Here is a 23,241-nt window from a genome sequence, read left to right as displayed (position 1 = left end):
ACTGAGCTGGTGACAGATGTTCAGGATTTGCCAAGAGATTTATGCACTGGGTTCAGACTCAGTCCTTACAATAGCCCTTACATTGGTCATTCCCTTTATATAGCAAGAAACTAAGGCCAAAAGAGAGAAGGGAGGCCCTTTTCTGGGACAGAACCTTTACATACATTAACCCATGTCATGTTTTCTACAGCATTAATAAGTAGGACAAATTGCCCCCTGTTTGAAGATGCAGTAAAATACACTGACTTGCCCTGGATCACTTAGTGGCAGAGATGCACCGCATCCCTCCCTGTGCCCCCAGATATGACTCCTAGGAAAGATGCAAGAAGGGGGACCCAGAAGACTAAGGTACCATCCAAGGAAGGCCTCCTGACTGGCCCTTGAAAGATAAGCAGGCCAACAGGATCTGGAGGGCATTGGGGCTAGGGTGGCTGGGTAAAGGCCTGGAGGTGAGAATGAGTCAGTCACCCATCTGAGTAGAGTAGGAAGTATAAATTTAAGGAAAAGTGGCCAGAGGGTCAGAGCTGGAAAAACAAGTTGGGGCTAAATTACAGAGGGTCTGCCACGTCAGGCTGAGGGTTTATTGTGCTGACTGTGGGCAGTCACTGAAGGTGTCTGAGAGGGGAAGAGGCATGTCCAGAGCTGGGCCTCAGAAAGAGAGGTGGGAGAAATCTTGGCAGGGAGGACCTCCTGCTGAGCTGGTGGCACAGCTAGGACTCTGTCCAGCCTGTGTGCCAGGTGCTAGGACTGTGCCCAGAACTGGGCTCCATGACTCAACCTTGAGGAAATCATTCCCCAGGGAGAAAGGGCCCAGATGAATCAGCCCAGTGAGGTGGGGAGCTGGAAAGCTGGGGGCTCACTGAGTCACCCTCCAAGACGGGTGTTGGGTAGGAGGGGAGGGGACCACAGTGCAGTAGGATAGGATTCATGTCAGACCACAGCGAGGGGTGTCAGGGGACTCTGGCTGCCTTCCCACCATTGTGGGGTTGATTGTCCTGGCAGTCTTGTGAAAGAGATGGGAAAACTGAGCCCCAGAAACCGGGGAGGGGATCTGACCAAGGTCATGCAGTAAGTAGCTAGCTGGCAGAGTCCAGGAGAGACCCCAAAGCACCCTCTAGTCCAGACACGTCCCACAGCCCCAGCCGACCTCATGCCAAGCAGAGGTTAAGAACCGGGTGGGTCCAGGCCAGGAGCTGGCCCAGATGACCCTTTCTCCCTCGGCGCCCCCGCCCCCGCTCCACTCGGCCTGGCCTACAGCAAATCGGGCCGAGCTGCGCCGCCGCGATGGACCAGCAGGGGGCGCAGGAGCGTCACGGCTGCAGCAAGCGCCAGGGCGCAGGGGCCGCTCTGCAGAGAACTGCGCTCCAGGTTCGCAAGTCCCACCGCGGAACTGTGGACTGTATGGCCTTGGGGCCTGCATCCTCTCTGGCTTGCGGAGACGCCAACGCAGACCTGCCTGCCCAGTGCTGGGGGCCCAGTGTCCCTACCCCCCAACTTAGGAGTGGTGTGCCTGTCTGTATGGGCGCTCGCGTGTCTGTGCGCACGTGTCTCCCTCCCAGATTGGCCACTGCTCCCGGGTCCTGTCCGACTCAGAGCGACCTCTAAAAATTTCCAAGCCTTCCCCGTTTTTCCTGGAAGAAGAGCGAGCCCAGGGCTCCTTGTGTCGTGTCAGTGGTCCCTTCCCCTCTACCTCCCCCTCCAAACCCCACTTCCCTTCGCTGCGCTGGTCTCTGCCTTGGCGCTCTGGCCTGGCTCCAAGACTTTATAAGTGGTGAGGGGAGAGGATGTGATCAGACAGGAGAGGGGATCTGAGAGGCGATCACTTAGAGGCAGTGAAAAGAGTGAAGGGTCAAGAGAAGGGAGCGAAGGCGAAGAGCCGACTATCTGGCTGGGGATCCTAGTAGCGGACAAACTGAAAGAATCTTGAGAGCGGAGAGATAAGGAAGGTGAGAGCTGGTCAGAGGTGGGGGTTTCTGGTGCGGGTCCGAAGATCCGACGAGCTGAGAGGTGCTGTCCGCGGTTGCGGGAAGGTGGGTGGGGCCAGGGCAGTCGGGGGGCGGGGAGTGGGCGGGGCGGGGCGGGGCCGGGGCGGACACTCGCACGGACCCAGAGAGGCTGTCGCGGACGCGCTGACCGAGCGCAGCGGCCGGGCCGGCGGGCGGGCGGGCGGCTGCGAGCATGGTCCTGGTGCTGCACCATATTCTCATTGCTGTTGTCCAATTCCTCAGGCGAGGCCAGCAGGTCTTCCTCAAGCCGGACGAGCCGCCGCCGCCGCCGCAGCCATGCGCCGACAGCCTGCAGGTAGGGGGGCCCCGCGCTGGGTGCGAGGAGAACGGGGTGTTGGGTGAGCGCCCGGCCCGGTCCTCCGCGGAGCGTGCAGTCGCCGGACCCATGGTACACCCTGCTCCTGAACCCTCCAGGGTGGGGACCCCTCCCCTAGTTGTCAATCCCACTCCTGTGCTGGGACTGCAGCCCATACGCAGAGACCTTGAACCCCCAGCTCACATTCCAAACCTCACGCCAGACTCTGAACCCCTTTCAGATCTGGGACTCTATCTGAAGCACTGAACTCCCAATCCACAGTGAGACCCCAGTTCACACACGAGAGCTCTGTTCGAGCCTGGAACTCTCTGCCTCCCAGATTAGACGAGCACCCCTGCTCATAGCCCTGAACCCCCAAAATATATATCAGACTCCAGGCATACCCAGAACACCTGAACCCCCACCTCTCGGCAACGACCTCACTTCAAAGCTGGGGCCTCATCCCAAGCCCTGGAAGCCCTACTCCACAGCCTCATCTGTGCCCCCAGCTCAGATTTCCACTGGAACATCTGGACTTCAGTCCTCTCCTGAGACCTTACCCCAGGGTCCAAATGCCCCTTTCCATCTATCTCTACTTCTCACTCCTCTGCAGCATCCCCCTCCCACTCTGTTCGTGCTTTCCCTCCTCCCTCTTGTGTAGGAGAGCCTAGCATTTTCTGGCTGGTCTCACCCTCTCCTCTTGTTTCTCTCGGGTGTGGTGGCCCCACTTTATTCTCTGGTTTCTCCTCTGGCTTCTCCGAGTCTTTCTGGCCATCCTCTCTCTCTGCTTCTCTGTTTCTATCTTGTTTGGTCTCTTGCCCATGTGCCCCCCTATCTTGGTTTGCCCGTCACTCCCCCCAATTTCTCTAGGTTTCTATCTTTATTCTAGAGCATTTTCCTGTGGTCATCTCTTTCCCTTATATTTGCCTCTGCTTTTGGGTGAAGAGGGGACAGGCTCAGAGTGCCAGCCTGTGTACCCAGGACCTGCACCCCTCCCCACGTTGTCAGGCAGGCATGATGTGGGTGCTGGTGGAAAGGGCTAAAGATGGAGCACTCAGCTCTTGGGCAGTGCCCAGGGATTTAAGACGGGTGGGGATCATGCTGTGGGGCACTGGAGTACATAACTTATAAACCCCCTCATCCTCACTGTCTTAGTCTTGACTTGGGGAAGCTGGAGGCTTGGGATGGGGGAGGGGAGGAATAGACTGCAACCTGGTGTCAGTTCCTGTAGTGGGAGGTGTCCAGGGCAGGGTAAGTCTGGGGGGGTATGTGTTTGAGTAGGATGGGCTAGATTGTGTGTGTTGGTATGCCTCCTGTGTGACATTGTGTGTTGTGTCATGTGGGGTTGTGTGTGTATCACGAGTGGGATTATTTGGGGGGATCGTGGGGGCTTGTGGTGAGTGTGAGGACTGTGAGTGTGTGGCGTTACATGTCGTGTGCTGCTAGGAAGGCCATGTTGTGGGTGTGGAGTTCTAGCTGTCTGTATGACTGTTGTGTTGGGGGGGGGGAATTGTGTGTCCATGGTTGTGTGTCTGTCATCGTGGGGTGGAGTGGCTGTAGGGGCAGCTTGCATGGGGGATTGTGTACATGGTTGTATATGTTATGGGCTGTTGTGTGTAACCAGGAAAGGCCACTGTTGGGACCTGATGAAAGGTTTAACTGGATGTCTAGGTAGAGGGGAGTTAATGGGCGGGTATGGGGGAGCTGAGAGTGCCCGAGTGTGTTTGCAGCCTAGAGGACTCGCTTCAAGTCACTGTGGTACATCCTGGAGTTGCTCAGGAAATATATTAGGATCTGTATACTGGTGTTTGAGTGTCATGTGTCTGTGTGGTAGCTGTTTGTGCAACTGGGTAGGAAAGAGTGTAGCAGCCAGGCCCAGGGGTCTAAGGCAAGGACTTGTTGACTGTATGTGTGTGTGTGTGTGTGTGTGTGCTGAAGTACATGTGGGAAGGAGGCAGAGCGCAGGCAGGACTGCTGATGCTGAGGAGCTGTGTGTGCCCACAAACGTGATATTTTGGTGTGACATTAGGTCTGTGCATTATCTATGCAGGGTGTGTCTCCATGTCTGGGTGATGTGTGTGTATTGAATTTAATTGGATGTGTGTCTGTGCTTGGAGAGGTGAGTGTGGGGTGGATGAGGTGTGTGTGGGAGGTTGAGTGTGAGTGTGATGTGAAGTGTGGGTGTGTGAGCAGTGTGACTTTTCGGTGTGACGTATGGATTCTGTGATCTTTTCTCCCTGTGAGCTGTTTCCATGTATGGTGAGCAGTGTGTGAAGGGTCTCTGGGGAGCCCAGAGTGTGTGGGGTGAGGGGTGTGGAGGGCTGAAGGTGCTGCAGGGGGTGAGGGAGCGTGTGCATAAGGTGTGTGGGTGAGGAACTAGGTGTGTAATGTTCAGGGTGTGGGGAATACAGCAGGTGTCTGGTAAATGTTTGTGGAGTGACGTGTGTGTGCAAGGAGGGCTTGGCTGCCATCTCATTCTTGCTTCCCTCCCAGTTAGGTCCCCAGAGATGCCCAAGCCAGGCCGCCTCTACCCTTTGCCCTTCATCCTCCTCACTTTGACCAAGGCCTTTGTCTTGGGTTTCCGGCTGAGCAGGCGCTGGACAGGCGGGCGGCGGGTGATGTCGCAGTCCAGGAACTTTTGTTCTTTTCCTTTTAGCCTGGCTCGTGTGTTGGGCCAGGATGGGGGGGTGGGGGGAAGAGGATGCACGTGTCACCATGTTTACTACCACCTCACAGTGCTCTGCAGAGGGCAGGGCTCCAGGCGCAGGCACTGAGTCCTGGGTAGTATCCCCAGTGGCGCCTCCTCCAAGATCAGAGGGAGCCAGACTTGGACTTGGGTGAGTTTGCCAACCATGACGTCTTAGTCCTATGTGTGGCCCAGTGCCCTTCCTGCTCATGTCATTTCTGGGGTGCTAAGCGGCCAAATGTCCTCTTCTGCAGGCTAGCCTGTCCTCAACCTTTTCTGGGTGATCCCCGGAAAGGTACCTGGGCTGGGAGACTACCAGGAGGACCTTTATCTATCTCTACATTTTTGACCCCACATTTGATGGGGAGGCTAGTGCTTGTCCTCACAGAGACCTTTATCTGAAAAACGAGGCCCAGTCACACCTTTGGGGACCCTCTAATCTGATGGATCCAGTCGGAGGATCCAGGTCAGACGCTCCAGAGAAAGCGATGGGGAGACCATGGTGAGTGCCTGCCAACAGGTATTCGAGAGCATGAAAGGACAGGACTCCTCATGGTTGGAAGGCACAGAGACTATCAAAGGCAGTTGGAGAAGTGGCCTCAGCACCACATTCCAGAAGGTTCTCTGAAGTGAGCAGGCTTGAGCTGAGCCTTGAAGGGGGTGTTGGACGGGCCAAGAAATGTGGCCTGTGGCTAAGGAATATTCTGGCCCAACTGGAAAAAGGGATCCTGAAGGCTGTTGATTATTCCCAAGCAATAGTGTCAGGCTTCAGACGGTCATCCCTTGCCTTCTCGAGTTTTCATGTCACCTTTTCCCATCCCGTTGTCTTTGGCTGGAATCACTGTCCTCATCACCCTTTTAGGCAGCTCTTTCTAAATTCCATGATCCTTTCACAAATGTCTCTCATTTAGCAGATGAACTCATTCTGTTGTCTGAAAGCACTTACTGAGCACCTACTCAGCACCATGGGCCCTAGCAGTAACCATGTAGTCCTTACCGGGCTCCCACTTTCTGTGTCTGAGAAATTCTGTCTTCCTGGCCCAGCCACACCGTCAGCACCCCCAGGCCCTGGGCAGATGGCCCTCCCTTCTGTGTTTCCCGCAGCCTGAGGTGCCCTTCATGTGCTCCAGGAGTGCAACCCACAGTGCTGGGGTCTGGTTCCTGCTAAAATGCAAGCTCTTCAGAGGCTGGGCTGGGTCTGCCCGTCTCATGTGTCCTGAGCTGGACTCAGCATAGTCCAGATGCTCATATCCATCATCAAAGGTCGCGAACCCCCTGGAGGGTTGGCAGCCCAGCTGCCATCTAGGGAACCTGAGGCCCAGAGCCAGGAGGTCTTTAGGGAGCCTCCTCTTTACACCCTCCTTTTACCAGCATTACCAGAGACCAGGAGAGGTCAGGTGACTTGTCCAGGTTTCACAGCAAGGTGGCAGGGCTGGTCCCAGAATCCGGCTCTCCTGGCTGCCAGGCTGGGCTCCGGCCCCAGCACCATGCTGCTCCCTGGCTGGCTTCCGTGCTGCCTGTGGCGGGTAAATGATTATTAATGACCCCTCTGGCAAGGAGACAGGAAACATTTCCCAACCACTGCTGGGGACCTGCTCCCTGCCAGCCCCAGCCATCCATACCCACCCTGGCCATAGTGTCAGCACTGGTGTTACCTCCATGTCTCCTTGGCCTTCTTCCCTCCTCTTGCCCATCCAACTCCCACCTCCCTTTCCACTCAAGGGTAAAGGGCAAGGAGGAACAGAGCTTTCTCTTTCATATCTGTCTCCAACCTCATTCATCTCCACCTACTCCCCTTCCCCAAACCAGCCAGAAGCAGCCCCTCCTCCGGGAAGCCTTCCCTGAATGCACCTTCAGCCCCTCCAGTGGCCCTATCCTGGGCCCTGGCCACTGAATCTTTCTCATTGCAGACTCTGGTCCCACTCTGATGGCTTGCTCTGAAGGCCCTATGGCTGGCTGGGGACTTCCTGTGGCCTGTCCTCAATTGCTCTCTTAGGATTGACTCATGGAGGATCATCCCAGATGCCTCCTCCAGGAAGTTCCCAGCCCAGCCCAGGGTTTCTCACTTCCTCTGAACACCCAGCCCTCCCTGTCCATGCCACACACTGTGTACTGCCAGGCCTTCATAGGTGGACAGTTAGTGAGCACCTACTATGTGCCCAACAGAGAGGATAGGTAGAGAGAGCATGGTGTGGGCCTTAAAGTTCAGCCACACATTCCCCCAAGTCTGAGCAATGATGCATCTGTCCTCTGACGGGTAATCCGACCCAGGTACCAAGGCAGATGGTGGAGAGGTGATGGGGTGGGGGAAGGGCACAGACAAGATTGATGCTAGTAGAGTGTATGGGGAGGGCTACGCTGGAGAGAAACTCTGAGGCCATGGTGGGAAAGAGAAGGGGCCCCTAATTCAGCCTCGAGTTGGGGGAAAAGCATGTTGGGGAGCTTCCAGGAGGAAACGTATCTAGACAGAGAGCTGAGGGATGAGCCAGAAGAAAGCTCTGGGCAGAGAGGAGGAGAGATGTGAACGTGAAGGCTTTCTGGTGACAGACAGAGGGAGGCAAGCATGCAGTTCCGCACTTCCAAGGAGCTGGCTCCTGGACTGCCAGGGTGGCTCAGTGGTGGGATGGGGAGTGGTGGAGGGGAGTATCAGGAGATGAGGCTGGTGAGGCTGGCAGGGGTCAAAGTGTGCAGGACTTTTACGCCATGTCAAGGAATTTGAACTTTCTCTGGAGAGAACAGGGCATGAAGGGAAGAATTGAAAGCAGGGCAGGAACTACTCAGATCTGCCTGTTAGGAAGCTCCCTGGGCCATGGGGTGAAGAGCACATAGAAAGGGTGAGGTGGGAGGCTAGTGCAGTGTGGTCCAGACAGGGATGATGGGCTGAACAGGGAAAAACCAAAAATGGAGGGGAGGGGAGCATGGCAGTAGAAGAGGGAGCTGATCAGCTGTAGAGGTGAAGGAAGTAAGAACGCCACCCTGGGGTCTGGGTGGAAGACTGGGTTAAGGGTAGATGCTGGGCCGGGGCCAGGGCCCTCTAAGGAGCAGAAGGTCTCAGGACCACCTCCAGGTCAGGAGCTTTGAGGCTAAATGGAGACTGGGAGACCTGGAACCCCCCAGTCTGCTGCCTCCTGAGCTGTAACGTGGGAGACTCGGGCTCTGCCCTGGGCAAAGAGTGTTCAGAATTCCAAAATTAAAACAATCTGTGAAATGTAATATTTAATAAAATTAAAATTCAAAAATGGATGAGTACATTCCAAAATGAGTTGAAATGTAAATTTATGAAAACGCTATCACATCCGGGATGGTTCTAATGTCAACTGTAAGCCTCCACTGCTTCCCTCCTCTTTGAATTCAGCTCCCTTAAACCTGCTGCCTCTAGTGTGGCTGAACCCCTGAGGGGTCCAGGACCTTCTGGTCTCTTGTTCAGGGCACCTCCTCTGGGGATACTGACCTCTTGCTTGTGGCTTCAGATGGCAGACATTTTGCTTTTCCTGTCCAACACCATGAAGGACTTGTCCCCTCAAACTCTACCATCTATGGCTGTCTTTATTTGAGGAGCCTGGGTACAGACCTAGGGGAGGCGGAAGGGCAAGGGAGTTGCAGGAACAGAGGATAAGAGGGTGGAGAAATGGGGTGCCAGCTACAAGACCCGGTAGGAGTGGGGTTGGAGGGAGAAGGGGAAGTGAACAAAGCTCAAAGAGAAGCAGCATCCTAACTTGAATATTTGTATTTTTGAATGTAAAAGTTGCACCATTTTCAGAAGCCCAGGATAGTGAGGTCCCATCTTGCAATCCTGGGAGTGGACATTACTTGGTTCTTACTCTCCAGTGATCTTGGCCATTCTCTGGGCTGCATTTTCTCACCTGTAAAAGAAGGAAGTTGGGGTGGATGAGCTCTAGCTCTCAGGATGTACGGCTCTCAGGAGAATCCGGCTTTGTCAGTTTGTGGGGTTCCAGACTTCCACAACTCTCAGCTCCCAGCCAGGGCTGCGTGGATGTGTGGTTGTGTGATTCTGACGTTGTGTGACTTTAAGATGCTGAGACTCCAGGAGCTGAAGAAGCGGACATTCTGTGAATCCAGAATTCTAGGATTTGATGATTTGATGATTCAATGATTCTAAATGGGGTTGCTGGGAAGAGCTGCAACCACCTGCCTTGTTAATCTCAATGTTTGGTTATTGAAAACATAGCAAGAAGCAATGGAGACAGCTTGGGGTGTTGGGCAGCCCCCACCCCCAGTGAGGGAGGGGAGAAGGGGCTGGGCTGGCATTAGTGGGGAGGGAGACCCTCTCAACCTGGATCGCACAGGCAGTTTCTCCCGCCACAAAAGATCTGGTTTGTGTGTGCGTGCAAGATCCGCCACTCCCTAAGCTTGCAGGGTGAGGGGTCATTTCCTTCATGCCCCTGCCTCCAATCTTCAATCATTTCAGACTATGGCAGAGAGGGGACTACCCTTTCCTCCTAGCCCCTAAAAATCTCAGGAGACATGTTGACAGTGGAGAAAGGAGAGGCCTGCTCACCCCCACCCCCTCTTTCCCTGGCAGCCCCGGCCTGAGGGGGAAAACAGGACATGAACACTTCCTGGACACAGACACGGAAATGCACGAACCCCTGCCTGTGAGGGCCCAAGTACAAAGGGTCTCTGACTAGGGCAGAGGCCAGGCAGCCAGAGGGACAGTGTGGGCATCGGCCCCCCTTGAGCACAGGCCAAGGAGGGAGAACCCTCCTTGTGCCCTGAGAGTGGCTGTGAGGAGGGCTTCAGGAAGGGAAGTCTCAAGCCAGGTGGCCTGGAGAGCTGATGACTGATGGGGGGGGGGGTCCCCTGAGCACAGGCCCACCATCCGGCCCGGCACAAGGCCAGCTCATTTGTCCAGCGGCTTGCTCTCTCTTGGGTTGTGCACAGTGTCAGCTCCCACATTAGAGACAGGGGAAGAACATTCTGGCTGGAGGGAAGAATCTTGGCCATCTGGAGAGCCCGCCCTGGCTTCATCCCTCAGAACCCAGTACCACTGCCAAGTCCCAGTCTGGTGGGTTCACAGATCAAGTGACGGAGGCTAGGAGCTGGCCCAGGTCACACAGCACAGCAGGGTCTGAAACACAGCTTCCTGATTCCCAGTCCTGGGCGCTCCCCATTGCCTGTGGCCCCCGCTTCCTCCTGGAGCACCTGGAGAGTAGAAGTGGAGATGGGACTCAGGTCACGGAGGCAGAGCCTCTGTCTGTCTCCCTCTGCTTTTCTCCTCCCACAGGCAGAAGGCAGGTGGGGTGGCAAAAACTGCTCCCTATCATCCAGAAGGCTCCATTGTCTACTACACCCTGACTTGGCCGGAGAATGGGGGCCCCAGCAGGGAACCCCTCCCCAGATGCCCACCGGAAGTGGGCCTCCCTGAGGGTTTCTCCTCTCTCTTCCTTCTGCTGTCCCACCCTTCACTCTCATCTCCGCTTCCTCTGGGCTCTCTCCCCATCCCTATAAGTCTCCATCCCTTGCTGTCTTTGTCAGTCTCTCAAAAGATTGTTAGACTTGGAAGAGCCCTAGGAGGGCATCAGGCCCATCCCTGTTACTCTTCAGACGAGGACAGTAGCTCAGAGAAGTGAAGGTCCTGTCTGAAGCTGCACAGCAAATTGTGGCAGAGGAAGCACATGGAAGCACACTGACTTGGCATCAGGCATCTAGGGTTTAAGGACTGACTATGTTATGACCAACCCGACAGGCTTCCCTCCTCAGCCCTGAGCTCTTCTCCCTTCTTTTTCTTTGCCTTCTCCTCTGTCACTGTGCCAGCTGCCTGACTGACCGCTACCTTGGGCAGACCCTGCCTTTGGGACACAGACCAGAGTTCAGGACTCCATGACTGGGATACATACCTATGCACACACGGACACACAGACATTTGCAGTTACATACAAGTCCCAGGTGCAGACCTATATCACATAGTTTGGAGGCTGTCCTGGAACCTAGTGTTCTATTCCTATGAGGAACCACACACCTCCTCCAGGAAGCCCCCCAGGGCCTCTCTGCAGACTGTCTCCATCCCACTAGCCCCATTGTGACAACTGAGTTCTATGAGCCTAGGTTCTTTTCGGTAACCCAAGGGCATGGCTGAGTCTCTCCCTAGTCCTGGAGCCCTTCCTTCAGTGCTCCCTCCTTCTGTCTCCAGGAGGGGCTCGGCTTCCTGTGGCTGGGTGGGGAGAGTCCTGAAGTCCCCAGAGGACAGTGGGACAATGGGAAAATGGTGACAGATGAGACATTGCATCTTCCCCAACACAGGCTCCACCCTACCCTGACATTGTGGTTGGTGTCTGGGGCACAGCCCTGGCCTGTGGACCCCTGAGGACTAGTGTCCTGGTCTGACCGCCCCCACCACCCGCCTCAGTGCAAAGGTCAGAGCATCAGAGCCCTGACCCCCAGGAACAGGTCTCTAACTGGAGGCTGTGGAGTCCAGGTCCCCACGGCACCAGTAGCACATTAACAGAGTGATGTGGATTCCCAGGGCCTCTGGGTGAGGGGTGAGCTGGACCACTTTGAGTGGAAGGTAGGCAGGAGGGTGGTAAACACTGAGACTGGGGCAGAATTATGGAGGAGCTGTGAAGGTCTACCCGAGACTCTTCTCATCCTGTCCACATTCCCTGTGCTTGAAGGGAGTGATGGGGAACCAGAGGGCTCGCGGCAGGAGCCTCTCCAGGGAATGGAGTGGTGGAGGGCCTGAGGGGCAGTTAGAATCAAGTGAAACTAGCACTGCTTCCTCTCTGTGACAGGGGAAGGGGCTGTTCCGGGACAGTGTGGTGGCTGGGGTGGAAAAGAAGGCTTAGGCTTGCAGACAAAAGGGATGGGCCCTGAGGTCCATTGCTTATCTCAGCCCGCGTCATTTCCTCTGCCGGACATGGCTGGGTTAGTAGGGTCATCGCACAGAGGGAAGGAACAGGTCGAGCCAGTGCACACCAGGCCCTGCAGTAGACTCAGGCACATGGGTAGCCTTGTCATGCCCTGGGCTGCAGTCAGTCCCTCATAGAGGCTCAGCCATGGGGCCCCAGTGGCCCTGGGAGATGGCCTCATCTAGACCATTGTCCCCCACACAGACCCAGTCATCGTGGGCAATGCTCGGGCCCAGCTGAAGACACTGCTGAGTAGGGAGACCCCACAGGACACAGGGACATGTGTGACAACCAGCCACCCTGCCATAGCCACACCACAAGCATCCACACACCAGGTGTAGCTGTTGTCACCCCTACGGTGACCCAAGGAGAAGCACAGATTCCAGCAGTCCTTGGCAGGTGTCCAGGACCTGAGTGAGAAGAAGGGGCACCAGGCAGGGAATACAGGACCACCTCCCATGCTAGATTGGGCCCTCCCCCAAGCTTGCTGAGCATCGGAGGCTGTTTATTTCCCAGCAGGGATGGGTGTCTCATCCCCCACCCCCTCCCCATCCCCATCCCTACCACACGCTTCCGAAGCTGCCAAATCAAATCAGCCCCTGAGCCTGCGCCAGGCTGGCATGTCGGCCAGCAGCTGACGGGAACAAAGCCAGGCTCAGAATATCCCGCCGCCTGTGCCTGTCCGATTCCTGGGTGCACTTGTGGGTGGGGGCAGGGAGGGACAGCAGGCCCCAGGCAATGCCTCTCATAGTGACTGGGTTCTAGATGCCACCCTGGTGGTGGGCTCCTGAGAACAAGTGAGTGGGTCCTGGTGTGTCTGCCAGCACTAGAGGAGCTGATACGGTGCAGGTTGGGGGTCTGATTGGAGCCCAGACAACTGGGCACAGGCTGGAGTTGAGGACTCACATGTATGATCCCTTTTTTTTAGGATTAGCAGCAATCCCAGCTGGGAGCCCAGCCCAGTGACTGTCTGAGCTGGACATTACAAATCCCATTTTATAGATGGGGAAGCTGAGGCTTAGAGAAGGGAAGTGAAGGGAGAGACGCAAAACTGGAGGGGACCTCAGAAAGGGTAAAAACATGATCATTTCCACTCCTGAGGAGCTCCGGGCTGAAAGAGTTTGGATCTGTTCTGAGAGTTGAGGAGCAGAGAATACACCAGAGCCAGGGTGCAATCAGGCAAGACTCCCTGGAGGAGGCGCCTGTGGGAGATAGGAGGCCCCTCCGTCTGCTGGGGCTGGAGGAGGGGGGCAGCCTGGGGAGAAGGGGATTAGGCCTGGCAGGCCTCAGCCCCTGGCCTTCTTGTCTCTGCAGCCAGCCCGGAACTCCTTGCACAGGAGCCAGTGCCCCCAGGGAGTAGAGACCACACGCTGCAGGTGAGAGCTCAGCAGAGGGAGGAGTGGGTGGGCCTGGAGGGTGGAAGGCACAGGCTGGGGGTCAGTCTGAGCATTGCCCCCACCCCTGGGAGGATTTGGGAGGCTGGAGCCGAATCCCAGCCCCACCCCCTCTAGCCTAGTATCACCCCACTCCAAGACCACCTCTCCTACCCTATTCCTGCCTGGAGTTCTCTCTCTAAGGATTCATCTTCCTCCCAAGTCACCTGGGAGTCATTTCAGACTCCATCCTTGTCCTCGCCACCTTCATCAAACAATTCCCTGTTGATTTTCTGCCCTAAGTATTTTGTGAACTCCTCTCCTATTTTCCATACCCACTGCCTGCCCCTGCTCTGGGACTATTCAACTTTTCCCCGGATGACTCCCTATCTGTCTACTTTCAGCTGCTCCCATCCTCCATGTGGCCACCAGAAGGATCTTTCTAACACACAAACATGAACTTGTCACTTTTCTGCTCCAAAATTCTCCATCCTCCCCATCCCCCTGCTCCGTCTGCAGCCCCAGCCAGGTCCCAGTCCCCCTTCATCCACTCCTGCCTCCCTAGAACCACTCCTGCTTGCCTCTTCCCCTCCTCAGCTTCCCAAATCCTTCTGGGCTCAGCTCTAGCCTCCCCTCCTCTGGGAAGCCCTCCCTGCTTCTCACGCTCCCTCCTCTGAGCTCTCCTGCCCCAGCAGTCAGATGCTGGGGTATTCTGCTGTCTGTGCCATGAGTGCCCTGTTTTCTCCACTGTGTGACTCTGTATGTCTCCCACTCTGAACTGTGAGCATCTCGAGCCCGGGGATATGCCTTTGTCATTCCTGAGTCTCTCACCACCCTCCAAAGGGTGCCCGGTGACAACTCAGTGAGTGCCTTTCCTTTGAGATGACAATGATGGGTGCTGTTGCAGCCCCTGCCATGTCTTTGGTGTGTCTAATAGGAATCATCAGTGTCAGTGGGGCCTTGAGCAGCATAAATGGGGTGGGCAGGGGATGGTGAAGGTTGGCACAGAGGACAGGGGTGTGTGAAATCGGACCAAGTAGCAAACCTAGCATGAGTCTCCTCTGTGCCCAGGCCTGGCTGCGAGGAAGGAGAGGCTGCTGCCATATAGGCCCCTCCTCTGGTCCAGGGGCTTTAGACACACTTCTCTGTTTAATCCTCACAACCTCCCCAGGAGGCAGGGGCTGTTACAATTCTCCTCTGGGGAAGCTGAGCCCCAGTGGGGTCACATGGTGAGTGAATCGGAGGGAGAGCTGAAAGTGGAGACGTGTCTCGGGCCCAGCCCTGGCCCTCCCCCTGGCCTTGGGTTAAATGGGAGTGAAGATGCCCGCACAGGGCCTGGTGCCCAGGGGGTCAGCCTGGGCTCACTGCTGGGATGTGGAGCCCAGCCCTGGGCATGTGCCTGCAGCTGGGAGCTGGGAAAGGGAGAGAGGAGGGGCCTGGAGAGTCATTATTAATTTATTTATGGCTGTGGCATTCCCCATGGGGCGGGGGCTCCCCCCAGAGCTGGGACAGATGGTGTTCCTGAGAGCCAGCAGTGTCTCAGCAGCCGCTGCCACCTGCCAGGAAAGACTGGATTTGTCATCCTCCCAGGAAGCTGAGAGGGAGAGGGTTTGGAGAAGCTGAGACCCTCCTGGGTGATGGGAGCTGAGCCCTGAGGGAAGGAGCCAGACCCAGGCGCCTCATTTATGCCTCTGTGCACAGTGCCTTTTGCCTAGGCCCTTGGCCCTGCCACCTGCAAGTTCAAGTTCTGCCCCCCTTACTAGCTCCAAGCCTTACCCTCACCATGAAGCATCCCCACACCATCCCCATTTGCTCTCTCTGCCTTTCCTTTGCCTGGGTCCTGCCGCCCTCTCCCTCAGACCTAGGATCTTAAGCTATGAGCCCCTCAGTAGTTCTCAGCTCTGTCCTGCCCCCCAACCCCTCTGGGAAGAGAATGCTCTCTTTCTGGGTTCAGTTAGCTCTCCTTCCCGAGTGTCCAGGCCTACACTCAGCCCTGCTGGGGAGAGACAGGTTGCTGCCCCCAAGGACCCCCCAACATAGAAAGGATAGGACTGGAGAGAGTAGGGACCCTAGGGTGTTGCTCAGACTATAGGGACCGCTGGAGAGAAAGAAGAGGGATGGGGAGACTGATGCCCTCTTGTCCGGGTGGAGCATGGGGAGAAAGACTGGCCTCGCCCCAGCTGCACCACTTCTCAGCTGTGTGACCTTGGGCCAGTCCCTTAAGCAACTTGGACATCAGTTTCCTCACCTGTCAAATGAGATAAGAAGCTCTATCATTAATGGACATAATTGCAGCGGAGCTGTTGGAGGAAGTTACAAAGATGGTGTATGTGAGATGTCTGCCTCACAGCAGATCCTTGGAGGGAGTTGGCACCCTTTCTGCTTCCCTCAAGGGTGAGATCATTGGAGCCAGGTCTAGGCTGTGCTCCATGAGATAGGGTGCGCTGGAGGGCTGGATTCATGGAGGTTCTGTGGGCGCAGCACTTGCATTGGCAGTACGACAGCCACAAGAGCAGGGCTGCCAGCACCCATCCCCACCTAGCGGGTGTCTGTTCAGCACACCCTCTTGGGGTGGTTTCCTGGCCCCTGTGTCAGCTGGCCGGCTTGGGGGATGTGCTCTTCAGGCTCAGCCTGGAATCCTCCTTCAGTGCTAGAGTCTTTACTCTCTCTGGATGTCAGGGCTGAGGCAGTTCAAGCAGTGAGCTAAGCACAACGGGTCCATGACCTCTCTGTGCTGGCTCTCAGGGCCCAGAAGGGGGCTTAGGAGCCCCAGCTGGGACAAGGGCCAGGGGGAGAGTCAGACATGGACAAGGGAACAGGTATCCACACCAAGCACCCTCATGCTCCGCCTGGCACTGGCTCCTCTATTGCTGCCCACGGGATAAAGAAAGACCACACCCTTGGTGTGGCATTGCTGGTAGTGCCTGCTGGGCCCCATCATGTCCACCCCTCACCCCCAGACATGGCAATGCTCACTTCCTGGACACCAGCTCTTCCCAGCCCCTCTGCCTTTGTTTGCACTGACCCCTTTCTCTGGAATGCCTTTCTCTACCTACTCCCTTTTCAAGCCCCAGATTAGATATCACCTCCTTTATGAAGTCCTCTTAGATTGCTTCCTCCACCCCAGGTCAACTCAGCCTCTCCTCTTTCTTGGGCACTCACAGCCCGCAAGCTGTGTGTGTAAGCTCCCCTGAGCTTACAGTTCAGTAACTTCTTACCCCATGGGGTTATATATCCTTTCCCACATAGTGGTAAGCACCTGGCAGGTTAGAACCTTTATCTCTCCTGGGCCCACCTGGGGCCTGACATAGACCTGGTATATTGTAGGTGCTCAATAAATGCTTTTTGATCAAATGAGAATAGCTGTGAGGGGCTTAGAGTAGTTCCGAGAAGGGGGCAGTTGCTGGATTGGGGGCAGTCTCGGGGACTTCCTGGAGGAGGTAGCCTTGGAAATTTGAAGGATGGGGAGGGTCAAGGCCATTAGCTGATGAGGCTAGAGATCGGCTGGATAGTCAGAGAGGTCCATGGTCAGCTTCTGAGAGGATCACCTGAGAGCAACAAGGACCAGCACAGGACTGGGACTGAGCACATAGAGGAGCCTGGAACAAGGACTCAGAGGGAGCTGCAGGAGGCTGGCTCTGTGCTGAGACCCCAGCTCCAAAAACCTCTTCGCCACCTTGGTCCTGGGCTAAAGAATTCGTGGTCTCAGAGTTTGGAGTGAAGCTGAGGCCACCAATGATAAATAAGTAGGCCCCACGTGGTGGGATAGGGGCAGGAGCCAGGGTAGTACAGGTCAGGTAGGACAGCCATGGAGTTTGGGAAAGGCTTCACAGGGGAAAGGAGCTGTTTGTGTAAGGGCATGCTGGCAGGATGCGCCCTGGGTCTCCACAGGAGAAGGCCAGCATGTCAGTGGAGCACATGTTACTATGCCGGGAGCATTGGGGTGAGGCTGGAAGGGCCACTGCAGGCAGCATGTTTCAGGCTCATATTTAAAATTCTTTAGTAAATGCTTCTAACTGGCAGATGTGCCAGCCTCCTCCTGGATTCTGCACATCAGGAGCAAGTGGCCTTGATGATGCCCCCTGGCCCCAAGGGGGCTGCTGCCAACAAGTTGGCCGTAGCATCTGGCATCCATGGGGGCCCTGAGGCTCTGCCATCTGTCTGTGCCCACCTGTCGGGCTGCACAGGCCTGGGGTGTGTAGGGGCTTGGGGCCAGGGAGGCAGTCTCAGCTGCCATCCCAGCCTGTCTCTCTGTCTGTCCATCCATCTGTCCACACCCTTGACTGACCAAGGTCAAGGCGGAGACAGGCAGACACAGGACCTGCTATCACAGAGGCCTTGTCTGAACGGGGGAGGCATCAAGTACCAGGGATTTACACCCCGAAGAGACACAGCTGAGCTGGGGCCAAGCTGGCGGTCAGGCCAAGGCCCAGGGGGATCCCTTTGAAGAGTTGAAATGGAGGCTCAGAGAGAGGTTGGGACTGGCTCAGAGGCGTGCAGCAGGTCTGAGGCCATGCTGGGCCCGGGGACTGGATAAAGCTCCTCTGGCTGACCCCTCCCCCACGGCCCTGCCTGGCCCTTGGCTGTAAACACAGAGAGAACAAGTTCCGTTTCCCAGGAAATATTTATCTTGGGCCGTGTGGGGAGCGTGTGCTGGCCTCCGCCTGTCCTTCCTGCGGGTTGGCCTGGGGCAGGAGGTGAGGGGGTCTGGCAGCCTTGGAGAGCAATCTGGGGAGCCCTCAAAGTCAGGGCCAGGATGGGAGTGCCCTGTGGCTCCGGCTCTGAGCAGAGTCTAAATGCTGGTGTTGGGGAGAGGAGGGAGCTGAGAGGCGAGAAACCCATAACATAACCTTACCTGCTCTCATGTTCTCATCCTGTTCTCATTCCTGTCAACCTGTCTCCTCTGGGTTCCTGCCTCCAAGCCTTTGCTCCTGTCTGCTGCCCCCACCTGGAATGCCTTTTCTCCCACTCCCTTGCATCCCAGCTCTCAGCTGGCTTCCCCTGGGAAGCCGTCTTTAACTCTCTAACCCCCTAACCCTTTGTCCCGGCCTTTCCAGGTCTGTCCCTCTCCTCTGGCTCACAGCAGCTTCAGACTGAGCCCCACAGACCAGCTAAGGTCTTGTCCCAAGCTGCTCAGACTGTGCAGACAACTGTGTCCAGGCAGCCCAAGAACCCCCATTCCCAGAAGCACAGGCCTGGGGAGGGGGTAGGACCCAGAGGTCACCTCCTTTCAGTGACACAGCACAAGCCCAGGCACATGGGGGACCCAAGTGTTCCTGCTGGCCAGTGGGCTCTTGGCCTTTTAGACTGTGTATCCCTGGCTGGGCCAGGCCTGACTGGGGCCCTGACAACAGGAAATCCTTGAAGGAACAAGCAGTGGCTGAGGACTCTGAGCACAACAGGAAACAGCCTTGACATGGAGCGGCAGTTCTGGTGACTGCACCCAGTGGGGTGGGGGCAGGGGAAGCTTATGGGACCCAGGGTGATGCTGAGGGTGACGCTGAGGGTGACCCTGAGACACTGACTGAGGAGCAGCAGGTATTCTACTGTGTGGTACTGATCTTGTGCTGTTGTGTGATACCAAGTGTGACTCCAATCATGGGACACTGTGTGGAGAGTGGGTGAGTCACCGAGGGTGACACTGAGTGTGTGACACTGAGTGATACCACGTGTGTGACACCACTTGTCCAAGACTGTGTGAGACCGTGGGTGTGTCACCAATTGTGAGACACTGTGGATACTCTGTGATACTGACTGTGTGATGCCGAGTGATAATGTGTGACACTGAGGGTGTGACACTGTGAGGATCACATACATAAACACAGACGAATGACACTGTGCAATAACACCATGTTTATGACTCAGGTGTCTGACACCAAATTGTCCATGTGGGCCCCAAGCATGTAGTGAGGCTGAGTGTACAACCAAGGGTGTAACAAGGAGTGACATGAAGGGCGTGAAAGCCAGTGTGTGAGACCGTGTGACCATGAGCCTGACACTGAATGTGTGATGCTGTGTGTAATGGTTGCGTCAACGTGAAATGTGAGCACACAGCCCAGTGTATGATGCTGTCATGGGAAGACCCCAGTGGGTTCAGACAGGGAAGTGGCATGGTTCAATTTATGATTTTGAAAACTTGTTCTGGCTGCAGAGTGTATGTGGAGGACTAGTTGGAGGGGCTGAGAGGAGACAGGTAGATAGATAAGTTAGAGGCTACTGCAGCCGCCCAGGCAGGAGATGGTGGTACCTGGGGTAAGGAGACAGCAGAAGAGCTGGAGAGAAATGGACAAACTTTGGAGCTATTTGGAGGTAGAAATGACAGAACTTGATGATGAATCAGAAGATGAACCAGAAGGAAAAACGGAGGATGGCTCCCAGTTTCTGGCATGAAGAAGCAAGCAATGGTTGGTGGAGGTGTTACTGAGATTGGTAAAGACTGGAGGAAGGCCAGGGTTAGTGGGATGGGGGAGGGCAAGGAGGCAGAAATTAAGAGACCTGTTTTGGATGTGAGTCAAAAATCTGAGTGAGGATAGTGGGCAGCAGAGGCCAGGCTGGGGATATATTTGGAAGTTGGCAGATGTGGCTGGTTTATTAAATCACGGACCTGGTTGGGATGTCCTACAGAGAGAACATGCGAGAGGAGAGGTGAGGACCAAGGACTGAGCCCTGAGGTGAAGAGGAGTAGCAAAGAGACAGAGGAGGAGCAGCCAGGGAGGTGGAGGAGACCAGAAGTCACAGGAGCTGGGAGGTTCAATGGGGAGGGATGCTGACTCGCTGTTAGGTAATGTGGGAACGGGGAGATGGTGCTGGGCTGGGCCACGTGCACGAATCAGCCTGACAAGAACCTTGTCAGTGACAGGGTGGGTCCAGAAGCCAGATGGCTTGGGTGGGTGGTGAGTGAAGGTGGAAACAGAGTGTAGTCAGAGACCGCGGAGACCTTCAGTTGTGAAGGGATGCAGAGAAGGGGCGTGGTTGCTGCATCAAGGTATGAGTACAATTTTTTTTGTTGTTACGGAATATTTAAAACACACATGGTAGGGAAAATAATACAATCAACTTGCCATGTACTTATCACCTAAATCTGACAGTTATTAAGATTTAAGCATATTTAATTCATCCATCCCTTGCCCCACCTGTTTTATTCATTTTTCTTTCTTGAAGTACTTTATTTGAAAATTTGTATTGTGGTAAAATACACACTACATAAAATTTACCACCTTAGCCATTTTAAAATGTTGAGTTTAGGGGAGTTAAGCACATTCCCATTGGTGTGCAACCATTTTCCATAACTTTTTTCATTTTGCAAAACTGAAACTTACGTCCATCAAATAACTCCCCTTCCCCCAGCCCCTGGCAATCACTTTTCTACTTTCTGTCTCTATGACTCTGACTATCCTAGGTACGTCATGTAAATGGACTCCTACAGTGTTTCTTTTTGTGACTGACATTTCATTCAGCACAATGTTCTCAAGATTCATCCATGCCGTGTTGTAGCATGTATCAGAAATTCCTTCCTTTTTGGGGCTGAATAACATTCTACTGTATGAATAAACCACATTTTGCTTACCCATTCATTCATCAATGGACACCATTGATTGCTTCTTCCTTTTGACTTACGTGAATAATGCTGCCGTGAACATGAGTGTACAAATATCTCTTTAAGATCCTGCTTTCAATTCTTTTATGTATATTCTTAGAAGTGGAATTGCTGGAGCACATGGTAATTTAATCCTTAATTTTTGAGGAACTACAATACTGTTTTCCACAGCAGCTGTACCATCTTACATTCCCGCCAACAGTGTACCAAACTTCCAATTTCTCCTCATTCTCACCAACACTTATTTTCTGCCTTTTTTTTTTCTTAATAGTAGCCATCCTAATGAGTGTGAGGTGGTATCTCATTGTGGTTTTGATTTACATTTCCCTGGGTAGTGGTGTTGAGCATCTTTTCATGTGCTCATTGGCCACTTGTACATCTTTAGAGAAATGTCTATTCAAGGCCTTTGCCCATTTTAAAGTCAGATTGGTTGCTTATTTTGTGGCTGAGCTGTAGGACTTCTTTATATATTTCAGATATTAACCCCTTATTAGGTATATGATTTGCAAATATTTTCTCCCAGTTTGTAGGTTGCTTTGCTGAAGTATTTTAACACAAATATCAGACATGATGTCATTTCAGCAAAGGTGGATATTTTTAAGGTCAGAAGATCCTGGATGATGCTGAAATGAGACCATGCAACACAGAGCCAGCTTGGAACTGTGTGTGTGAGGCTGTGTGAGGGTGACACTGGGGACTTTGGGAACACGGTGTGTGACACTGAGGGTGGGCCACCTTCAGTGAGGGTGATAGCGATAGTTTCAGTGTGTTGGCCCTGTGACATTCAGGGATGTGTGACACTGTGGACACTGTGAAATGACTGTGTGTCACTGAGCATGTGGAACATGATGGGTGAAGGTGACAGTGATCATGTCCCTGTGTGTCACCCTGAGGTGATGAGCACGACACAAAGTGGGTGCTGTGTGGAATGAGAGGGATCTTGGGTGAGCTGTGGGCGATGGGGGTTGTGTGATTGTTCTGCCATCAGACAGAGGACAGACATCACAGAGCAGACAAGGAGAAATGCCCAACGGGGACAGAGATGGTGTCTGGGCCCAAGAATGAGCTGGTCTGAGGCCTTCTCCTTTCTCTGTACTCCCCAGGAGGGCTTCCTTGAGGCAGGATGGGAGCCACAGTTACCGGGAGGAGCAAAGGCAATGGTGTCCGACAGCCCTTTCTGGCTCTGACATTTAGCAAGTCATTTTATCCTTTGAGCCTCAATTCCCTCAAGTATAAAATGGGGGCTGTTGGGAGGATCATGTAAAATGGTGTCTTTGTATGACCACAGTGCCTGGCACGAGGCAAATGCTCTGTGATCAGGGGAGATGACCCCTCGCATGCCTACTCCCAGGCTTCCGGGCTGATGGAAGCACTTGGGGGTGCACAGAGAGGGTGCAGTGATAAGAGATGTGTTCTGTGCCCATAGCCCTCTGCTCTCCCTCCCTCTTCTGTTCCCTGCTCAGCATTGTCAGGGGCCCCCCACCCCAACTCACTCCCACACCCTCCTCTCCTGGCTCCTGCCATCCTCACCCGCTGTCAGCCTCCAGCCCAGGCTCCTACAGCCTCATTCAATTAGGCCGATGCAATTTGCTCAAGAAAAAAATGCCATAATTTGGTTAATCACACCAGTAGGGGATCTGGTCGGGGTGGGGTGGGTGGGGATGGGTAGGAGTTCTACACTAACAGCTGAGGGCACAGGTCTGGAAGTGCCTGTCTCTCAGGGTCCCCACCTGCTCTCTTGGGCTCCATTCTGGAGCCAACAGGATTCAGAGCTTGGATCTCCCCAACTCCAGATACAGAGATCTTGAGACGGAAGGTTGGACTGACTGTGTTCACTTGTGTCCCCAGCAGAGTCCCTGGCCCTCTCCGTGTCTCAGTCTCCCTGCCTGACAGTGAGATGCTGGGGGCAGAGGTGGTTTCTGAGCCTCTGGCTGGCCTAGCTGGTCTCTGCATCCCAGATCTGGTCAGCCTCCTTCATGACTTCTGGAGGGCCTTCTGTTGGGCTTTGGCGAGGGCAGAGTGAAGGGTGCGTGAAGGGGACAGAGCCCCAGGGGGAGTTAAGAGGGGGTGGTGTCCTTAGAGCCTCATCTGGAACGCATTCACCCCAGGTCCAGAGTCAGAGACCCTCTAGTCCCAGGCTGCAGAGAAAGGGAGCTGCTGTTTCTCGGTCACCTGCAGGTCCACAGCTTCAAACCTCACAGGTCATACTTTGCTTGCACAGGGCTCCAGCAGAGGTGGGGTGGTGCTGAAACCCAGCCCATTCTCCCTGACCAACCCTTGCCTGTCAGGCTGCATTTGTCCAGAGGGGTGGAGTCACCTCTTTGTAACTCACACCAAGGTGACCTACCCCCTTGCTGAGAGCAGCTTAGGCAGGACTGCATGGTTTGTTTAGTCTTCTCAGTGGCTCAGGGAGAAGGC

The 23,241-nt window shown here is 54.9% G+C and overlaps 1 protein-coding gene across 2 annotated transcripts in view; it reads left to right on the top strand.

The window, feature by feature from the left end:
- Window positions 1-2,113: 2,113 nt before the first annotated feature.
- The window catches only part of PDE2A (phosphodiesterase 2A), a 63,554-nt gene continuing 42,426 nt past the window's right edge, over window positions 2,114-23,241 (top strand). The window contains exons 1-2 of one of the 2 annotated variants that reach the window (XM_032489289.1): window positions 2,140-2,301; window positions 13,168-13,229. In XM_032489289.1, the coding sequence (XP_032345180.1) occupies window positions 2,283-2,301; window positions 13,168-13,229 (81 nt within the window). In that variant the 5' untranslated portion in view covers window positions 2,140-2,282. Of the gene's footprint in view, window positions 2,302-13,167; window positions 13,230-23,241 lie in introns of both variants that reach the window. The other variant, XM_032489287.1, reaches the window with a different exon arrangement.

This window comes from Camelus ferus, chromosome 10 (assembly GCF_009834535.1).
Source record: "Camelus ferus isolate YT-003-E chromosome 10, BCGSAC_Cfer_1.0, whole genome shotgun sequence".
In the NCBI taxonomy this organism is placed as follows: Eukaryota; Metazoa; Chordata; class Mammalia; order Artiodactyla; family Camelidae; genus Camelus; species Camelus ferus.
This window is presented reverse-complemented; position numbering and strand designations above follow the sequence as displayed.